Source organism: Suillus paluster (assembly GCF_016628075.1).
Source record: "Suillus paluster strain FC165 chromosome Unknown EDB91scaffold_166, whole genome shotgun sequence".
Taxonomy (NCBI): Eukaryota; Fungi; Basidiomycota; class Agaricomycetes; order Boletales; family Suillaceae; genus Suillus; species Suillus paluster.
This window is the reverse complement of record NW_024537726.1, coordinates 1-20,037: the sequence shown is the minus strand read 5'-3', so window position 1 is coordinate 20,037 and position 20,037 is coordinate 1. Positions and strand designations below refer to the sequence as shown.

At 47.3% G+C, this 20,037-nt stretch overlaps 7 protein-coding genes across 7 annotated transcripts; 3 read left to right on the top strand and 4 right to left on the bottom strand.

Annotated features, from left to right (window-relative positions):
- Positions 1-566: 566 nt before the first annotated feature.
- Positions 567-3,052, bottom strand: EDB91DRAFT_203856 (kinase-like domain-containing protein). The gene is made up of 12 exons (XM_041326423.1): positions 2,835-3,052; positions 2,630-2,776; positions 2,438-2,561; positions 2,310-2,372; positions 2,062-2,256; positions 1,973-2,003; positions 1,879-1,916; positions 1,612-1,830; positions 1,332-1,554; positions 1,098-1,275; positions 894-1,048; positions 567-843 (listed from the first exon to the last, which is right to left on the bottom strand). Exons 2-12 carry the CDS (start codon positions 2,647-2,649, stop codon positions 683-685), a joined length of 1,407 nt encoding a protein of 468 aa, XP_041169687.1. The 5' UTR covers positions 2,650-2,776; positions 2,835-3,052; the 3' UTR covers positions 567-682.
- Positions 3,053-4,966: 1,914 nt separating this feature from the next.
- EDB91DRAFT_1351360 (kinase-like domain-containing protein) lies at positions 4,967-6,044 on the bottom strand (the record flags this gene model as incomplete). Its single annotated transcript, XM_041326129.1, has 6 exons — positions 5,918-6,044; positions 5,823-5,853; positions 5,729-5,766; positions 5,459-5,680; positions 5,175-5,400; positions 4,967-5,118 (listed from the first exon to the last, which is right to left on the bottom strand). Exons 1-6 carry the CDS (start codon positions 6,017-6,019, stop codon positions 4,967-4,969), a joined length of 771 nt encoding a protein of 256 aa, XP_041169686.1. The 5' UTR covers positions 6,020-6,044.
- A 510-nt stretch (positions 6,045-6,554) lies between these two features.
- EDB91DRAFT_203809 (uncharacterized protein) lies at positions 6,555-7,339 on the bottom strand (the record flags this gene model as incomplete). Its single annotated transcript, XM_041326422.1, has 4 exons — positions 6,555-6,776; positions 6,831-7,006; positions 7,058-7,189; positions 7,244-7,339. Coding segments are annotated over 4 exons (549 nt in total), but the record flags the coding sequence as incomplete, so codon positions are not given.
- Positions 7,340-10,615: 3,276 nt separating this feature from the next.
- On the top strand, positions 10,616-13,860 carry EDB91DRAFT_1240205 (uncharacterized protein; the record flags this gene model as incomplete). Its single annotated transcript, XM_041321976.1, has 9 exons — positions 10,616-10,701; positions 10,910-11,276; positions 11,325-11,612; positions 11,665-11,953; positions 12,032-12,061; positions 12,161-13,050; positions 13,072-13,354; positions 13,514-13,606; positions 13,646-13,860. 9 exons carry the CDS (start codon positions 10,616-10,618, stop codon positions 13,858-13,860), a joined length of 2,541 nt encoding a protein of 846 aa, XP_041169684.1.
- A 230-nt stretch (positions 13,861-14,090) lies between these two features.
- On the bottom strand, positions 14,091-15,489 carry EDB91DRAFT_1256002 (uncharacterized protein; the record flags this gene model as incomplete). The annotated part of the gene is made up of 6 exons (XM_041324089.1): positions 14,091-14,162; positions 14,219-14,380; positions 14,433-14,899; positions 14,975-15,074; positions 15,127-15,290; positions 15,345-15,489. 6 exons carry the CDS (start codon positions 15,487-15,489, stop codon positions 14,091-14,093), a joined length of 1,110 nt encoding a protein of 369 aa, XP_041169683.1.
- A 1,127-nt stretch (positions 15,490-16,616) lies between these two features.
- EDB91DRAFT_1256001 (uncharacterized protein) lies at positions 16,617-17,147 on the top strand (the record flags this gene model as incomplete). The annotated part of the gene is made up of 2 exons (XM_041324088.1): positions 16,617-17,032; positions 17,087-17,147. 2 exons carry the CDS (start codon positions 16,617-16,619, stop codon positions 17,145-17,147), a joined length of 477 nt encoding a protein of 158 aa, XP_041169682.1.
- Positions 17,148-17,357: 210 nt separating this feature from the next.
- Positions 17,358-19,089, top strand: EDB91DRAFT_1256000 (uncharacterized protein; the record flags this gene model as incomplete). The annotated part of the gene is made up of 3 exons (XM_041324087.1): positions 17,358-17,540; positions 17,593-18,352; positions 18,677-19,089. The coding sequence occupies 3 exons, from the start codon at positions 17,358-17,360 to the stop codon at positions 19,087-19,089; spliced, it is 1,356 nt and encodes a 451-aa protein (XP_041169681.1).
- Positions 19,090-20,037: the final 948 nt, after the last annotated feature.

Genomic DNA, 20,037 nt, shown 5'->3' with positions numbered 1-20,037 from the left:
CGACGTTCATATGTAAGTACAGTTCTTCTCGAGTCTGCGGAGATCATGGTAAGTGGTAATTATGCTGGCATTTAGTTGTTCAAATGACAAGCGCCCATCACTGACTACTTACTAGTGTCACCTGTCGCTTTCCAAACAAACCTTAGTCTTCCCTAAGCAGACCTTAGACGAATGAAGACAGTCGTTCCTTCTATACTATGAACCAGCCTCGTAGTGACGAAGGGACAAGGAATGTGGATCGGATTCAGTCGATGGTCGTAGACTAAGGTGGCTACATTGGACCGGCGTCTATTACTGTTCCCACATCAAAGCGGGTCGTCCACCCTCCTGAGAGCCCACCGTCATTAACACCGAGCTGGACAAGGACGACAGAGTCCGAACTCGTCGTTTGATACAGATCTGGAGGCGACCATGCGGCAGTATGATTGATGTCCTGAATGTGTAAGACATCCGGAGAAGATCCGAGGTAGGTGTAAGTATGCTGTGCTAGGTGATTGCTATCCGTCTCTGCTAAGTATATTTACATGATAGCATATACCTAGTAATACTCGCTTCATCATCATATGATACATCAGCGGCCTTTGGTATCAATGAATGATTTCGTGAGTTGTGAACCAGTACCACCTAGTGTGCATATCTCTCGGAATATGTATGATTGTCAGTCGAGCGAGCCCGCACCTTGTCAATCTTCGTTGGATCGTGTCTCCGGTACATCTGTCCGCTTCGTCGACTCTGCAGAGTCTGCAGGTCCCCCTTGCAGGCGTTCCAGTGCCATCATTGCTGCTTTGTCTTGGGCTGCGCCCTTCGTGGCCGCTTGACCATAGCCGTAATTCATGTCATGAACTAGGGTGATTTTTACGCAGCAGATTAAGAATCGACGGCCGAATACTTACTGTATATTGTAGCCATCCAGGTAAGAGCGTGAGGAGGTCCTTGGAAGAAAAGTTCCCATCTTACATGCTCCGGTACACTCGGTCCATACAGGCTTTGAAGCACATTGTTGAGAGTCACTCGGGGATGGGGATGGCTTGAATATGATGAACTAGGGCTTGGAAATAATGAGAATATAGATATGCAAATATTCTGTTTGGACATACCAAGACACCTGGGTTCGAGGCATCAAAACCGAAGGCTTCGCTTCATGAGCAGGGTGGAGTGATAGACTGTTGTGCATTTGTTCTGCCGTGTCCGAGTCACCAGAACCTTCACGAGGGGAAGCTCCGGGGAATAAATCCTGTGCGTCATCGGGAGGACCGTCAGGTGGTCTGGACGAATCTTGAAGTTCATGTAAGCAGTTGGTCAGTAAAGCACCACGAACTATGAAGGATCACCTGAGGAAGAAAACCTATCCATGACAACGTCAAATACTTCGTGTGCTGAAGGTCGCAGTTCGGGTTCGGGTTGCAGACATTTTTGGATGAAGTTCCAATCCAAGTCTATTATTGCAGGATGACCATCTGGACGTTGCGGTCCACTCCCTTTGGATATCATAACAGGAATGCGCGATTCTGGTCTTTCCTTGATCTCAGACCAAGGGAGCCGACCCGAGAGAACCTGTTCAATCAGTCCTCACTGGCAGACGAACATTTTGTGAGCAAACCACCGACTCACCTGAAGCATTACACAACCAAATGAGTAGATATCAATTTTTTCCAAAGGCAGCTCACGGACATCATCTGATAGAACGAGTTCTGGTGCCGCATAGCGGATTGCACCTGGGCGTATAGATGACGCAGCCAAGTGTGACTGACCAAGAAGGGGTCGAACAATGGTGGAAAGACCAAAATCGATTAGCTTCGCATGGCCTCCTTCGTCAATCAGTATATTCGCCTGCAGGTTCATTAGTTTTCAAGAATGCCTCGGCAGCGCTGAGTTCACCCCTGTTATATCGCCATGCGCGACAGACATCGAGTGCACTGCACCAAAGGCAGGTTACTATTCAAACATCCTGAGACGAGAGATGGAAACTAACAGTAACGGAGTCCAGCGCTGACATCCTCCAGCTTCCAATTTCGATCGAGTCTTGAAAGGCAAAATGATTCGAATATGAATTTTGCTTACCATACGAAAACGGTCCAGAACCGTTAGATCGTCGTGGTTAGACTCTAGGTAGTCATTCAATGTGCCGTTTGGCATCCACGGAGACACCAAGCAGCGTAACTCTGGCATCCGTCCAAATCCTGTCGCTATACCCCACAACGGTACAATGTTGTTGTGGCGTAGAATCTTCAAAATGCCAATTTCTCGGCTGATTTTCTGTACGATCATCGATCCAAAGGGACATGGGCTAATCTGCGTGTATTACTCACCCTGTTGATCGTCTCCAAACCATCCCGCTGTGAAAACCTGAAGGCCTTGACCGCAACTTGAACCTTTTCGGTCAATCGGCGTCAGCCCATCAAACTGCCCATGGTAAAGGTATCCAACACGAACTAACGGGGGCTGAAATACCATCGGCATTGTAATTGCATTTCCAGACATCACCAGATGCACCTCCTTCAACGTGGTCCAGAGTTGTCCGAATAATGAACGGCGTTAAATCGTCCGGCAGGTCCTCTACCCTGCACGGTCATGTAAGAAGTTCAGTACATCAGATACTGCTGCGACACCAAGCACAATGCGATCATACCCCAGATTATCGTTCTCCATGCTTTTTAAACCAGCCTCGTAAGTGACGAATGGTCAACTGAGAATGTTCGTTGATACTAGTCGCAGGCCAAGGCTGAAAGTAGTTTGCGAACCCACACTGGATGGGCGTCCGATGTATACTAGCGGTCTGGGAATGTTAGTACTTACGACCGTGCGAATTTAAGCTACGGCAATGCAGCACTCGCCAACGAACCACCTGAGCTTACACTGGCTCACTGCTTCTTCCTCAACATCCAGGTTGAACCCTTCCTCCGACGCTCTTACAACTGCGTCCTTGGGGTTCCACATCCACAGAAGATATCGCAGTCAATGCAAGACCTCTAACGAAGGCTGGTAGTACGTTGACTATCACGTCTGCTTCTTCTGCACCTCCACAAAGAGCTGCAATCAGTAGACAGTTGAGTTCTGCAACTATCAAGCCTACCGTTAAGCTTTCTAGAGATAGTGGCACCCACGCGGACATCGAGATGACGTCAGATTCAGACCGAGATACCGATCTTGAGGGCAGCATTTTCACCCATTCCATAGGTGACTGCACTCCGAACGAATCTTTTTCAATGCACGTGGACGAAGTCATACCACCCCCAAAACGCATGGTTGGGAAGACGCCTAGTACCGGCCCGGTTTCTTCCACCAATCGTCCTATGGCTTCTTCCTCAAATTCTGGGTTTGCGTCCCCTCCAAAGCTCTGACAACTGCGTCCTCCTCCGCATTCGCGTCATCTTTAGAGAAGATACCCCAGTCAACACATGTGCGTCCTCCTGTGGCACCCTCAACAAGTCAGCGACATCCCCCACCGCTCGGCATGCGTCGGGTACACAACCTCCCCAATACCGGGTTTGCTTCGTCTCAATCCCGCTATACCACTACGCAAACACATTATGCGTCTTCACAAGCAAGGGCACAAAAGCAAACGACCCTTCCACCCTTCAAGCCTCCACTGCTCGCTAAGCACAACCCGAAACCCGTACCCGTACCAAAGCGGATCGTGGAGCCTCCTGACAGTCCGCCGACTTCGACCCCCGAGCTGGACAAAGACGACAGCAATGATGATGGTGATGAGGATAAAGGAGGTACGGCAGGTGCGGACTCGTCGTTTGATGTGTCTTTTGATGTGGATGCGGATGCGCTGGAGGCGACCATGCGGCAGTATGATTAGCGTGGTAGATGTGAGACGTCCGGAGAAGATGCGAGGTATGCTACTTGTGCTAGGTGATTACTATGCTTCCTATCCGTCCTTGATAATTCATCTAAGTATATTTACACGTACACAGGATAGCATCGTATCATACCCTAGATCGTCGTTCTCCATGCTTTCTCAATCAGCCTCGTAAGTAACGAATGGTCAGTCAACTGAGAATGTGGGTTGATGGTCGCAGACCAAGGCACAAAGTAATTTGCGAAGCCACACTGCCAGTCAATGGGCGTCTTTATACTAACACCGGGGTTACTTTGTCCTCAATATTCGGACTTGAAGCCTCCCCTTCGCTTCCCGAATTCGCTCGATACAACGTAACGCACTTCTCAAATGCAACGTCCGACTATCTGTATGCAATGTTAAGTAGCTTGACCTCCGAGGTCGGTCGTCATACCGGTGCCGTTGAGCTATCAATATTAATTTAAACCGCAGCCGTTATGTAGTAGTCCTAAATTGCCGCTGTATACTTGTCGCACCCTCAGTTTGCCCTCAGTACTCAGTACTCAGTGCCCATGCGAATTTCAAGTTGCGATGGGAAACCCATAGCAGCACTGACTAAAATTGATGGTAAATAAATACTAAAAACCTTCGAACTGACAGGGCACACGTCGGCATCTACACATGCCAAAAGACTACAGCCGAGAGCACATTTTTGTTTTGTGTTCTTTGAGTTTGCTTCTGCGCGAGAACGTCTTCCCGCACTCGCAGAAGTATGCAATCTTCATATGAACCTCCTCCACGTGCCGAGAGAAAGATTCTTTGTTGAGCACCCTATCGCAATACTTCCATTTGCACTGGACGCGCGATTTGTCCACGCCACGAATTTCGTGAACTTCACGTAGGTGAGAAAAGAGGTTGTGGCCACGAATCAAGTCGTTGCAATGTAACCCATGGGGCAAACCCCACATGCACTGAAACATGTCTTCGAGAGTTGGATGGACTCCCTGCAAGCGCCAATTAGTCGCAGCATTTCATGGTCAGAATTTTGATAACTTACATGCTCCGGTGTAGTGGAGGACTCATTTCCTGAGCGATTGTAAGTTGATGATCAGGAAGGTAACACGAGATGTGCAGGATTACCTGAGGTGAATAACCCATCCATGACCGTGGTTAAAGCCTTCAGTTCATCATCATGGTGGGTGGCGGAATGTCAGGAAGTCGTTCTGTTGCGTCCGAGCCACCAGAAACACCGTAGGAGGAATCTCCGGGGAAGCCATCCTGTGGATCATCTGGAGAATCATCCGGAGGATCATCAGGTGGTCTAGTAGAACCTTGAAAATCATATAAGTGGATGATCAGCAAAGCACCAAGAACTGCGGAGGCTTACCTGATGAGGAAAACCTATGCATGACAAAGTCAAGTACTTCATCTGCTGAAGGTCGAAGTTCGGGTCCGAATTGCAGACACCTTTGGATGAAGTCCCAATCCATGTCTATTATTGCAGGTGGACCATCTGGACGTTGCGGTCCCCAGCCTTCAGATATCATAACAACAATACGCGAGTCCGGCCTTTCAGACTTAATCTCAGACCAAGGGAGCCGACCCGAGAGAACCTGGTTAATTATCAATGAGTCCTCAGGCAACCATTTTGTGACCAAACCGCCAACTCACTTGAAGCATTACACAACCAAAAGAGTATATATCAGTTTTTTCCAAAGGCCCCAGGTCATGGTCATCATCTGGTAGAACAAGTTCTGGTGCTGCATAGAGGATTGCACCTGAACGTATAGATGTCGCAGCCAAGTGCGACTGGTCGAGAAGGGGTCGAACGATTGTGGAAAGACCAAAATCAATTAACCTCGCATGGCCGCCCTCATCAATCAAGATATTCGCCTGCAGGTTCATTAGTTTTCAAAAATGCCACAGTAGCTCCGGGGTCACCCCTGTTATGTCCCTGTGCACAACAGACACCGAATGCACTGCACCAAGAGTAGGTTTCAACTCAAACATCTTGAGAAGATAGATGAAAACTGACGGTAACGAAGTCCAGCGCTGACATCTTCCAGCTTCCAACTTCGAGTGAGTCTTCAAGCTTGAAACGTGAAAGGATGTGGTGAGAATTCTGCTCACCATACGTGAATGGTCCAGGATTGTTAGATGGTTAGATGCTAGGTAGGCATTCAACGTGCCGTTAGGCACCCACAGAGATACTAAGCACCGCAACTCTGGCATCCGTCCAAATCCTGTCGCTATACCCAACAACGGTACAATGTTGTTATGGCGTAGAATCTTCAATATGCCAATTTCTCGGCTGATTTTCTAGACGATCCAAGCAGCATAGGTATATGATGCGGTTCTCGTAGTACTAGTATGTATCGCTTAGCCTGTTGATTTTCTCTAGATCATAACGCTCTGGAAACCTGAAGGCCTTGACCGCAACCTGATATATCAATCAATGGCATGCCGCATGATGCATCCATCAGCAAAAACACAGTTGACTACAGGGTGCTATATAGTCAGTGTAGTACCTGTAGACCAATGTGTCAAGTACCTACTATATGCAGCTATATAGCCACGCAGCCAACTATATAGCGCTACGGCAACTCCTGTAGCTTGTTGTAGCAACTGACTACAGGTGCTACAGGCTGCTACAGGTGCTACAAGTTACTACAGGGTGCAATAGGAATCGTGCTAGTATTTGCTCATTCGAGCTACAGGTAGCTACACACTGCTACTGTAGCTCCCGCAATATAGATCACGCCACTAACCGGAAATCAACAAAATCGAATCAATTAAGGTGCTATAGTGTGTGAGCATGCATACAATCCTTGAGATACAGCCGCCTCAATCATCATCCATGCCTCCATGACCCCCTTCTTGTGCTTCTCGAGTCTCGACTTCATACTCACGAATTGCATCATCAAACACATCATCTGTGAATCCATCAATGGTCACTGCTGCCATCAGTGGATCCACACCAGCGTGCATCCTTTTTATCAATGTCAGTTGAGATGACGAACAACATAAGTAATCAAAAACATACCGAGTGACGTCGAGAAGATCGACACCGATTTTACTGAGCAGTTTGTAAGCAGCAGTCTGCTCCTCGAACCGCCGCAGGGAGTTGAGATGGAGAAGGTAGCCCGGGGAGTAAGCAACTGATGAAAATTTGATGTCCTCCTTTACTCCAGTCATCCACTTGTCGATGCAGCATTCAATCTGTCAGACCTCAGTTGCAGTACCAACATCAGATTAACTGAATACACTCACTGCTGTGAGTATAAGTGCAATGGTTTGAACGGGTAAAGGATCAAAGTATTTAGCATATACTATACCCTTGTCGGTTTGGTTTGCAAACCACATATCATTGACCGCCGACTGGATTAATTTGGTCTTGTACATCTAAAAAAGTTGAACCGGTCAAAACAAGTTGAGTTGTTGTTCTGAACAACTCACTTTAGTATAGCTCAGGGCATGCGTTCGTAACTGTTCGTAAACACTCGTTTTGGCTTTATTCGAGAGAAATATACTTTGCCGAACATTTAAGTAACTGTGTAGCAGTGAAATATACTGAATTTCACATTGTAAAGTAGAACCCGTAAAGTAGTAAAAATCTAAGACAAATCTAGTACAAATCATGATTTATTCTACATCACCAAGGTCGAAATCAGATAAGATATCACTGGGGAGCTGTTGTGAGCGTCTGCAAACCACTGCGTGGTCCATCCACCTATCCAGGACGGCTGTATCCTCGGCACTAAGTTTAGCAATACCCGCACAAATGTTCTTGAATGTGTTATCCTTCGATTCCGGAGAAAATCTGCGTTCCGGAAGCTCCATTTGGCCCTGCTCCAAAAGTGCGCACTCTGTAAATGCACCGACTGCAGCGATCGTGTACCGTAACTGTTTGCGTGCCTGCGCCGGTGAGTTGAGCAGTAAGGTATAAGGTTTGAAGCGCGGGAGCCAGATCAGTTTAACAAGAAGGTGAAATATGAATGCGTTCATGAATTTCGCATGAATATCCAGTGTCCCGTCCTATCAGAAACTCAGATTGTGATCTCAGAAAATGAAAAAAAAAACATACCACAGCGAACGAATAGTGATGCATGAAAGTCAATGGATTGTCTTGAATGATGCGTTTAACTTGATCGACACGAAATGGCGCTGGTAGGATCTTGCTACCTACAGGAGGGAAGAGCGAGTATCCCAGTAACAACATCTTGGCGAACGAGTAGCATGAATTCTGCGTGCAGCGCCGTGACTATTTGCCATATCGTGGGAACATCGTTTTCATCGCTTTCCCAATGTGTGATCCCTATCGATTGATCAATAAAACTTGTAGAATTATCAATTTTGACTCACCGCGAAGTCCTGGGATGCTGGGCGTCGCATTGTGGATCAATTCTGCTGACAAACTTTTTTTTATCTGTGGCAGATGATGCCAACACTTTGTTCGAAAAAAATCCCTACAGCCAGCTCTTTTGAGCGCTTGAACACTTGCGCACGGATGGTTTTTGTAATCTTGAGGCGATGAGGGTTTTCTGACTGTTTTGGCAGCATCTGCTGCCGTTGTCACAGGCTCCGAGGGCACTGTGGCTGGGAGAGCCTGCATCATCCATGGAACGACATGTGGCATGGGGGGCATGCATTTTGTGTGTCGTTGTCTTGAGGCCGTCCTACTGGGACCTTCGGTCTATGCAAGGTCAGTTTTGGGCCGGAATAAATCACAGGTACTTACGTGAATGATGTGTGTGGGGGGTATCTCCCCCATCCGCATTGATTCTAGGGGATCAGGGGCCGGGGCGAGAGCATGCGCACCCTCGTCGTTGTCCCCCAGCCACTGTGGTATGTGGCTGGGCATTTCGTCTGGGAGTGGGCTGGGTGACGCGACACCTGGTGTCATAGTCAGTTAGAAGCCGTTTGCAATAAGATATCGAGGTGACGTACCTTGCCACGCATCTGGGTCAGTTCCGTGTGACGATGGCTGGTAAAGGCTGCTAGACGAAAGATGGTGGGCAGCATTGTGCGAAAGGTGATGGTGACTGCTGGCATCAGTAGCCAGCATCGGACAACGAGTTGTGATAGCTTGGGGTTGGAGTAGGATTGGTGGAGCCGCTGTCACCATAGCTAGCGTCGGATAGTGGATTATAACTCATATAATCGGCGGAACTGCTTGCAGTCGCACCGTAACCAGGATAGGTAGAGTTGCTGGCGCCATAACCAGGATGGGTAGAGCTGCTGGCGCTGAAACCAGGATGGGTAGAGCTGCTGGCGCCGTATCCACTGTTGGACGAGTTATGGTATCCTGCGGTTGATGCTGGGTTGGTATAGCCTGTGCCCCACCTGCCATCATGTTGAGATCAGAAGCAGATGATGAAGTGGAGGGCTACACATACCAGCTGACTTGAGACTGACATTGAGCGTGAGGGTCAAACCCGGTCGAAGGTTGTTGGGGTTGTTCATCTGATGATATTCATCTGCGTGTCGGCGGGTGCATGCAATGGATTAAGGCCAGACCCATGAGTAGGTTTGGCAATCGTGGTCTTACCTTTGCGCTGTGGGGGGCATCGAACACTCATCCAGGTTGAAGGAGTAGCCAGAGTGTCAGAGATGGAATTTGAATTCTACTACAGAACATGGTATGCAACAGTAAACAACCTATACATGGCGGAGATCTAAGGATCTGGAGAAGGGGGGGAAACTTGTGTAAAAGAGACAGTGCATAATGACCAACCAATACAAAATGAAATGAAACGACACCTGCATATTTACAACACATTCTTATCGATTGATCAGCGTGGTGTAATGACTCGACATGTGTTTCACTTACCACAATCGGAAGGGTAGGCTCACATTGCAGCAATTGCATGAGGTTCGACATGCATGGAATGATCTGAGGTCTGGGCAATGGGGTCACATCTCGTGGTAGCCCCATAAGCTTCTTCAGGGGCCATCTGTGGTCTCATCTAGGAAAAAGGGGTCCCCTTCATCTTCATGTACTCCACGCGACGGGGATCCTGATCCTCCCAGTTGCAGGAAATCCTGCCTGACACATGAGCCTAAGACCTTTGAGACCTGTTCAGCCTGTGCTGAGGTAACGTGAAGGATTTCGCATTCATCCTCGTACACAGCTTGAAGATAATCTCTGTCATCGTCAATCTCGCTGCGGTCACGCTCAGAAAACATCTGTCTAAAGGTGCACATCTCGTCTTCCGCAAAGCTGAACTGTTCTTCATTTTCGGTGTACAGGGCATCAAGAAATGCAAGGAAGCGTTCAGCTTCCTCGATTTCCCATGCGGTAACTAGAATGCGCTGGCAGCGCAGTCTCGCGAGCAGCAAGCTTTGCTTTATATCCTTTGTACAAGGTAGCAGGATGCATTTGCTTGAGGCCACTTTCCAAGTGATCAGTGTGCTGTTTAACAGTATAAATAATTATTTGGCATCGGGTCTAGTAGAAGAAATATTTTACCTTGAGAAGTGAATCAAGCGACACATATGGATTGCATTCCTGCCCCATGTTACGAGCCGCTGTAGTGAACCTCGAGGGGAGCTGGATTGGAGGGGTACTGGAAGATACTTCTTGCTCATTCTGTCATGTATGAACTGACATCGGGCAGTGCATCCAGGGGTTCAGAGGTGCGGATGAATCAAAAATTAGGCTGTCTGTCACCTTAGTAGCCTTAGGTGTCTTGTCTGCTGAGAAGGTGCTTCGTAGTGAAGCACTGCATAGATCGGAATGCATGGTATTTGGAGAGCTTCCTGACTTGTAGCTGGAATCAAAGAGAGGTGATCCGGGAGTTGTGGCACGTTCACCTGATAGAGGAGAAGATGGGGGACTGCTTGATGGAGGGGGACAACTGCTGGGCCGAGGAGGAGATGAACTTGGGCGGCAACTGTTGTGTTGGGGAGACAATGTCTTGTCTGGGAGCATTATGACTTTGGGGAGAAATCAGAAATCACTGTCAGCCTGTGAATAACTATTGGTCTATTACCGTTTCCATAAGGCAGCGGAGTCTGAAAGACTTCGCCTTTGATTCACTGAGCAAGCTGAGCCCTCAGCCCCAGCAGCAAATGTGCATATATCACTCTCACTTCATTATACTGATCAGTGACCTTTGCCAGGCTGTGTCCAAACTGTAGTGGGGAGTTTCCTTCCATTGAAGCAGTTGTTCTGCATCTTAATTCTCAGTCTAATACTTGTTGGTCACACAAAGAATGCCCAAGACCAGAACAATTCCCTGTTCCCCCTGGGTTGCGAGGTCCCCATTCATCGACATCCTCTACCACTTGGCATTTTCATCCTCACTCTGGATATGTCTTTGGTCTCGGCAAAAACCTGTTTGACAGGTTGGAAGAAGATCAGTTTGCGTATCAGCAGAAACTAAACACTTATTATCCCTTCTGTGACAAAGGGGAGTGGGAGTTAGCAAAGTTCCTGGTCGAAAATTTGAATCAAACTCAGATCGACAAGTTTTTGAAGTTGAAATGGGTAGGAGACTCTAAGCTCCATTCAACAGGTCTGACTCTGCATTCACAGTTCAACACTCGCCCCAGACTATCTTTCACCTCAAAAGATGAACTTCTAGACTGGATCGATGGACTACCCTCTTTTGTGCAGTGGAAAGTTTCAGACATCAAGTTTAAAGGTTATAAGACAACGTATCCTATACAATTCATTTGGCGCGATGCTTTAGAAGTTGTCAAACAACTCTTCAGTGATCCAGTATTTGCTAATCACATGTCGTATCAACCACACATAGTCAATATCGGAAATCAGCGTGAGTACGGAGATTATATGAGCGCTGATATGGCATGGAAAATTCAGGTCTGTTCGTTCTGTTAGCCTCTACTGCTCAAAGATTGATTCCATATACTAGGACTATCTCCCATTAGGTGCTACGCAAGTACCTATCATCTTGGGATCTGATAAGACTCCTGTGACACGAACCACTGGAGGGCTCGAGATGCACCCGCTCTTCATCACCATTGGTAACATTGATTCGGATGTTTGCTGCAAGGCCACACTACGAGCTTGGCGCTGTATCGCTTACATGCCCATTGCCAAGTTTCATGTACATCCTGACTATCAGACCATTCTTCAGGCGCAGCTATGGCACAAATGCATTGATCTCGTCTGTGCCAACCTCAAGGTTACGGCGAAGCAAGGTTGTTTTATGCCCGATCCTTCCTGATACATTTGTTATGTCTTTACGCCACTCATCGCTCATATATCTGACCTGCCAGAGGCTACCATGATCGCTGCAGTCAGCAAAAGTGCATCTCCTCTGACTATGGCGATGCAAGAAAGGTTTGGTGATGGAGTTCTCTACCCCCCCCCTCGTACTGGACAACACACACTACAACTCCTCGTAGAGATCTCCAACAAGATTGATCCTTGGGATCTCGACAAATTCCAGAAGGCAGCCAAAGCTGTCCATCTGTCTGGAGTCCACATGCCATTTTGGCGTGATTGGCTGTTCACATGTCCATCTGTCTTTCTCGCTGGCGAAGTTTTGCACACTTGCCACAAGTTTTTTGCGGATCATCTGCTCAAATGGATCAAAGAGACACTAGGTAAACCCGAGCTCGACGCTCGCTTCATCAATCAGCATAAGCGGGTGGGAACACATCACTTTACCAAAGGTATCACCCATGTCAACCAGATGACAGGCTGCGAGCATCGAGATATCCAATGCACCATTGTTGCTTCAATTGCAGGTGCCGCTCCACCCAGATTCATTCGTGCAATCCGTGCCTTCGTAGATTTCATCTATCTTGCACAAAATCTGGTTCATTCTCCTGAATCCCTGCAGTTGATGGTGAAGGCACTTTCAGATTTTCATGAATTCAAGGGTGCTATCATCGAAGCTGAAGCAAGGAGGGGGAGGAAGGGTGTCAAAGAAGATTTTTTCATCCCTGAACTCGAGCTACTACAAAGCTTCAGCGGTACGGTCAAGAAACTGGGCACTCTGATGCAGTTTTCAGCCGATATGACGGAGCGCATGCTCATCACTCACTGCAAGGATCTCTTCGTGCAAACAAGTCAACGAGCTAGTGATTTCACGGAGCAGTGCATACGGATTCTCAACCGCCAGGAGTCGATGGAATTGTTTAACCTGTACACGCTGGTTTATTCTCATGGCGTGTCACTCGTCAATGACATATGCAACGAAGATGCGGAAGTGACCACCATCAATCCGGTGCTCTCCTGGGTTTCTCACGTTCTCCCTGATGAAGCGCATTCTATTCATGGACCTTGGCCAGTTCGTAATCATTTTCTTAAGGGCATTCTTTCAGGAGATGCTCTCACTGCCTTTCCTCTGACTGCGACACCGGATTTCAAATCTCTGTCACCCGTCAATATTTACACCAAATATTCCCTCGTTGACTTTGAACACACGCTCTCTGAGTTCATCAGATGTTCATCCCTCTCCAGTGGTGAGCATACCCACTGGAAGCATAGCCATGGTCACTTTTGCACGTGGAACAAATTTCAATTACAGCTTCACTCTGCCTTCCAGGCGCGAGTGATCATGCCAAGCAGAGTGATCCAAGCGTACCCGCCGAGTGACTGAATTCCCCCTCGGAAACTGTGATACTGTCCTTATTGATGTCATGGGAGACGATGGCCAAATTAGTAGTTTATCCTGATTGCAGTCTCATGCTCTAACGCTAACAATATGATATTCAGCAAGTCACGTCGCACAAGTTCAACTTATTTTTCAGCCAAAGATTCCACGTGCTTCGACCTGGTTTTACCGACATATCTTGCTAGTCCGCTCCTCTACGTCCAATACTTCAACTTTGTCGCCAATCCCAGTGATTGTCCTGAACTTGCAATGTGGATGGTAGAGTGAGCATATGTGGTAGACCAACATGATAGACGCTATAGGCGTGGTGGTGTGGTGTCATTGATAAATGTAACACACGCCATCAAATTGATCCCAGAATATGGTAACAAGGTGGACGAGAACATTTCTTTGGTCACCTGTTTGGAGAGCTATGACTGTTTTTTTCTGAACAGCTTTGCAGATAAGGAGAGTTATCATACATTCAGTACAGAGTTTGCATAGTATATTAGTATCAGTGGCCAGTAGCAGCAAGATCTTTAATCCATTCATTGATTGTCGCATCCGACTGCAGGTCTTCAATCTCAGTTTTAATGTATAATATGACTCGGATACACCCATTTTTTAAAAAAAATATAATGTTACCCATCCAGATATATACGGTGTACGACGGAAAAGTCTGTTCCACCAATCACATTGCTCCATCACCAGCGCTATAAGTCACCATAAGGCCATCAAACTTCTTTCTGACAAGTGAGAAAACTGGGTCTTTTGCTGATGTATATGCCACATTTCATCTCCCAGTCCTTTTACTCCGCCAGTCAGACATTGACTAACGATCGTGAAATTATTGAACACACACCTTAAAAACAAAATGTGATCCTTCCTTGAGAGACTCGGCCAGGTCATGGTTTTGCTTAATGGCGACTATAGATCTGCTTGCACGGAAGCCAAAGAATGAGGCTGTCAGTACCTGCATCTTGGTTTTGAGCTCCCCGCACACATGTGATGTGCGCCTCGTCATCTATATGGCAACATAACATTAAGTAGGGCAAGGACGTGGACATTAAACTTACCATTTTGACGAGCGAAGGGGTAAGTTGGATGGTAAGCTCTGCCATGTTAGATGCCTCACGCCAGGCATCCTTTGCTAGCTTGGTCTCAATAATCAGTGTCTCAGGAAAAGGTGCGCGAGTCACAATTAGACAGTGGTAGATAGACGTGGCAGTGGTGAGCAAATCCTTGGTGACCTCGTCGAAATTGCTAGCCTTTAACCATTGGCGTGTTCCATTTGGACCTTTCTTGAACTTCGTGTCAGTATTCAGGACCTCCAAGTCCTCCAGTCGGTGCTTGGTGCCGACAACTGGTGGTGAAGAAGCTTTGGCCACTTCATCATGATCATTGCCAGTGTTGTCTGTGCCACAATCAGACTCGTTCTCAGTGTCATCCATGCTATTGGGAAACTTGATCGAATCATTGCTGCCACTGCTGCCGTCACTGTTGTTGTCGCTGTTGTTATCCGAAGTCCCAACAGTTGTGGACGCTGAAAAAGTGAGTTAGTCCAAGATACACACAGGCCAAGACATAGTACATTTCTGTGGCTTCATACAGATCTTACTCATGGGTTTTTGAGCCAAGACAGTTGGAGGGGTCTTGCTCATACTGAATGCGAGTGCCTGTTTATTAGATAGCTTTGTGGGTACACAGCGGTCCGAAAACTATTATGTAGTTGTGAGTAACATGGAGCGCCTGGACGAATAAGACACTGACCATGCTGTCTTCGTCCCTGTCAATATTGCTGAGAAGCCCAGCAGGCTTGCCATCAAATTCCTTGGGATGTGTCTGGTATGTAGTGCGTAGTGCCTTTAAGTCACATTTCTTCATCTTCATTTCATAGGCTTTTTGGTGTTCTTCTCCTTGACGAGCTTTAAAAACTGTTAAGCAGAAACAAGTAAGCGAGCGTGAATGTTGGGCTTGATATTACTTACTTCGATATGTCTCTCTTTTGGTTGGCCGACGTTGCCGACCACTTGCGGTGCGTCCCGCGGGTGACACCATCTCTGTGTGTAGGTTCTCTTGGGCCTTCAAAAGTGCTGTTTTGGTTCCCTTTTTGGAGGGTCCTTTTGCGGCCATGATAGATGGTAGTCAGTGGAAATAACGACAACAGAAGGAGGGGGTATGCATGCCCTTAAAAACCCTACAGTGGCATCTCAACAATTTTTGAGTTTTGTTGATCAAGTTTTGTTGATCGCGAAGTTAAAGTTTTCAACTGACCAAGCAGTGTCAATATAATGGCATAAATAAGAGGGATGGGGATGACTTTCCTTTCAACCCTACAATTGATACTACAGCAAAATTGATACTACAGCCAAAATGAATGAATAGTAAGTGGCTGGCTTCTCCAATGCTCGCCTCACACTTACCGATGTTGTAGTTCAGCGTTCTTGTCATCGAACGAATCAGACGACGTGAAGCCGAACATCTCGTTATTGAATGGATCAAACAAAGTGAAGCCGAACATGCAGGCTGCTACGCAAGGCTTTGAAGTCAGCAAAAGGTGATACTCGACCATAAACCATGACAAACACTAACCAACCAACCAGCAGGCCCGTACCTCCTCCAAGTCAACCCTTTCACGTGGTCGTTGCTCCAGGACGGGCTAGGGAGGTACCTCCTGCTCCTAGGGAGGTACTGCCTGCTCTTGAGATTCAGTTTCCATTGGCGCCATTTCGTCAAACTCCAGGACCCATTAAAACATTGCAGACCTACCTGCGAAACACTTGTATTAGAGCACTGGGATGCAGAGATTAGGCTTTGTGATGAGGCATGCAAAGTGCAGCTCTCAGAGCACATACAAGGTCCTGTTGCTCACCAAAAGTTTGTGTGGGAGATGATAACTGTGCATTGGAACGCAGAGAAAAAGCGGTGTGAAGAGGCACGCAAGGTTCAACTTTTGGAGCTCTTACTCGCGTCTCATGGGATTACTACCCTAGCTTAGTTAGTCAAGTGTCATTCGGAATAACAGCGCACCATGTGGATCACCTTTTTCATGCTGCGAACGGCAAAACCTCTCATGTGGATTGCCTTTTTCAATGATTTTCAGGTCAATCTCCATATTGTGTGGCGTCAGGAATGGTGGCGCACAAGTATGAACTGTGTCCATGATAGTAGTTGGTCATGAGGGCTGTCAGGACACTTAGGGCCGGTACAACTTGACTTAACACGAGTTTTGGGTCAAGGTAAATCGCACCAGACAAGCCATGCCCCGCTGTGTGTTCTGTGGAAAGGTAACAGCTACACATGAGGGTCTCAAGAGACATGTTGTAGGGCATCCTGAATGTCGCAGGCAGTGGGCATCAATGATCGAAGAAGTAGAGGCAGAGAACTTAGACAATGCACCAGATGTTGACTTCCCCCATCAAGATGCAGCTCCAGGCCATGTTCACCCATGCCCATCTCCAGATACGGACAATAACCCAGTGCTTGGCAAAACTCGTCGGGTTACAGTCGAGGAAGTCGAAGATGAGGATGGGATGTTGTTCCCCAATAACGAGCGATATTTCAAACCTCAGCCAGATGCTGGCTGGGCACTGCATGAGGGGGAGACAAGTTTTGAAAGATATAGAGCATACCAAGAGGAAGAGGGTGAGGATCCATGGTCGCCTTTTGAGGATGCGTAAGTGCTCGAATGCACTGGCAAAGCATTTACTAAATAGACATCACTCACCAGGGAAGAGTGGGATCTGGCCCAGTGGCTTGTCAAGAACCTTGGTCAGGCACGGACCGACTGAATTCCTGAAACTGCCCATAGAAAGTTTGAAAGTGTTGATCAAAATTTGAACTTACAATATTGATACCCTAACCAGACACAAAACTGCACCAAAGTTTCGTTTCAGAACAACTGCTCATTCTTGCAGCGCGTGGATAAACTTCCACGTGGGCCAGGATGGAGTTGTAAGAAGGTGACTGTGCACGGTAACTGTGAGGATGAGAACGGTGAGATGTTGCAAGAAGAGGTTGAATTGTGGAGCCACAATCCTGTAGAATGCGTGAAAGAGCTCATTGGCAACCCTTCCTTCAAAGAAGATATGGCCTACTCACCTGCCAAAGCATATGCAGACCGTGTGGGGCAAGATAGAGTGATCGACGAGATGTGGACAGTAGACTGGTGGGGCGAGAAACAGGTAAGACTATTTGAGAGGGAGCAACAAAGTAACGGACTGACCTTGCACACAGAAAGCCTTGCCAGAAGGTGCCATGATAGCACCAATCATTCTATCTTCAGACAAAACATCCTTGTCGCAGTTCCGAGGGGATAAGTCAGCTTGGCCAGTGTATATGTCCATTGGAAACATCACCAAAGCAAAAAGGCACCAAGCATCAGCGCGAGCAACTGTTCTTATTGGTTACTTACCAGCAGGCAAACTTGACTGTTTCACACCCGACACATGCTCCTTGGCCGGATACAGGCTCTTCCACCATTGCATGGCTCTACTGCTCCAACCTCTCATCGGTGCTGGAAATGATGGTGTTGAAATGGTGTGTGTGGACTCGTGGGTTCATCGTGTCTACCCAATTCTTGCAGCATACATCGCCGATTTCCCGGAACAGTGTTTGGTCAGTTGTTGCAAAGAAAACCGATGTCCGAAGTGCCTTGTAGCAGTGAATGAGCAAGGGGATGCACTCAACTCGGCAATGCGTGATCCAGAGTCAACAAAAGATATCTTGCACAGGCACAAGATTGGTCAGCATCCTCCGGAATTCGAGGCGAATGGTCTACGTGCCGTTTACAAACCATTCTGGGCTGATCTGCCTCACGTGGACATTTTTCTAGCTTTCACACCCGATCTTTTGCATCAACTTCATAAATGTGTGTTCAAAGATCACCTTGTGAAGTGGTGCATCGATATTATTGGGGAGGACGAAATGGACGCACATTTCAAGGCAATCCCTGAATTATCCCGGGCTTCAACACTTCAAGAAAGGGATATCGAGTGTGAAGTAGTGGACAGGACATGAACATAAAGAGATGCAGCGAGTCTTTGTTGGCTTACTGAGCAGAGCAGTACCTAGGTGTGTGTTTAACGAGTCGTTAAGATGATGTTTTGATGTCATGCCTGGCAGTCGTGTTTTGGTAGTTGCACAATCTATTCTCAACTTCTTGTATTATGCCCAGCTGCAAATTCAGACGACTCAGTCCCTCAAAGCCTTACAGACCGCCCTGACTGTATTTCATGCTAACAAAGACATCCTCAAGGAGCTCGCTGTTCGAGAGCATTTCAACATACCGAAATTACACCAGCTCACTCATTATGTCCAGTCAATCACAGTTGTTTGGCTGCAGCTGACGGCTTTAACACAGAACTTCCCAAGCACTTACATATTGATTTCGCAAAGGATTCATACTGTGCTAGCAACAAACGGGACTATGAAAAACAAATGGCTTTGTGGCTCCAATGCCAAGAAGCCGTGTTTTTACGTAGCGCATACCTGGATTGGTTGTCACAACAGCCTCACTCCAAGTCAGCTGCAGGTCTCAGCAAATGTCATTCAAACCCATATGACTTCAATGCAGATTCGGACACAGACTCGGAGTTGGAAACACCAAATCTGCCCGCCGCTGAACCACTTCAAGCAGCCCATGTCCTTGCAAAAGCCCCTGCGCATCCTCACCAATCAGTTCAAACCATCATAACAGCACACGGTGCTACTGAGTTCCTCCCTGCTCTCTGATCGTTCTTACTCAAGAATCTCCCGCACAACACCATAGTCCCTGGACTTCAAGACCGATTCAATGTTTATCGTCAAGTGGTGATTGTGACGCCACCTGATTTACAAGTTAGCAATGTGCCACAGCGAAGGCGCATTAGAGCAACACCAGAAATGTTGCCGTCAGGCCGGAAGCCTGGTATCCCAGCCCAGTTTGACATGGCATTTATAGTAGACAGGCCTTGCTCTTCACACTTGCATACTCTTGAGGGTATTTTTTTTTCGGGTTTCTCAGCGGTCAAATTTGTTAATAGTCTTGTTGCAGGTGTCTGAGTAGCCCAAGTTCGTGCTATATTCACCCTACCTTACCAGTTCAGCACATATTCCAGAGCCCTCGCTTATGTTGAGTGGTTCACACCTTTCAAACCACCAGACCCTTCATCTCGAATGCGACAGGTCTCGCGCTCAACCCGCCAACTTCGCCGCAATGCTGCTGTGATCCACGTTGACGAAATTGTGCGGCTGTGCCATCTAATACCGAAGATGGGACAAACACACACCTTTCAGTCTTATGATACTGTATAACCCTGTCATAGGATGTGTACATTGGCCTGCAAAACCAGGTCTACAGGACAACGGCCGGCCTATGTATATCCAGGACTGGCTGGCTGTGTGAAACATGTGCAGGCCGGTGACTCTTTAATAAATGACATGTCTGCAGTACCTGGATAGGCCAGTATGCAACCACGTACAGGCCGGTGACTCTTGTATACATAATGTATCTGCAATACTGGGATAGGCCGGTGATTCTTGTATACATAATGTATCTGCAATACTGGGATAGGCTGGTGACTCTTGTATACATAATGTATCTGCAATATTGGATAGGCCAGTGATTCTTGTATACATAATGTATCTGCAATATTGGGATAGGCCGGTGACTCATGTATACATAATGTATCTGCAATACGG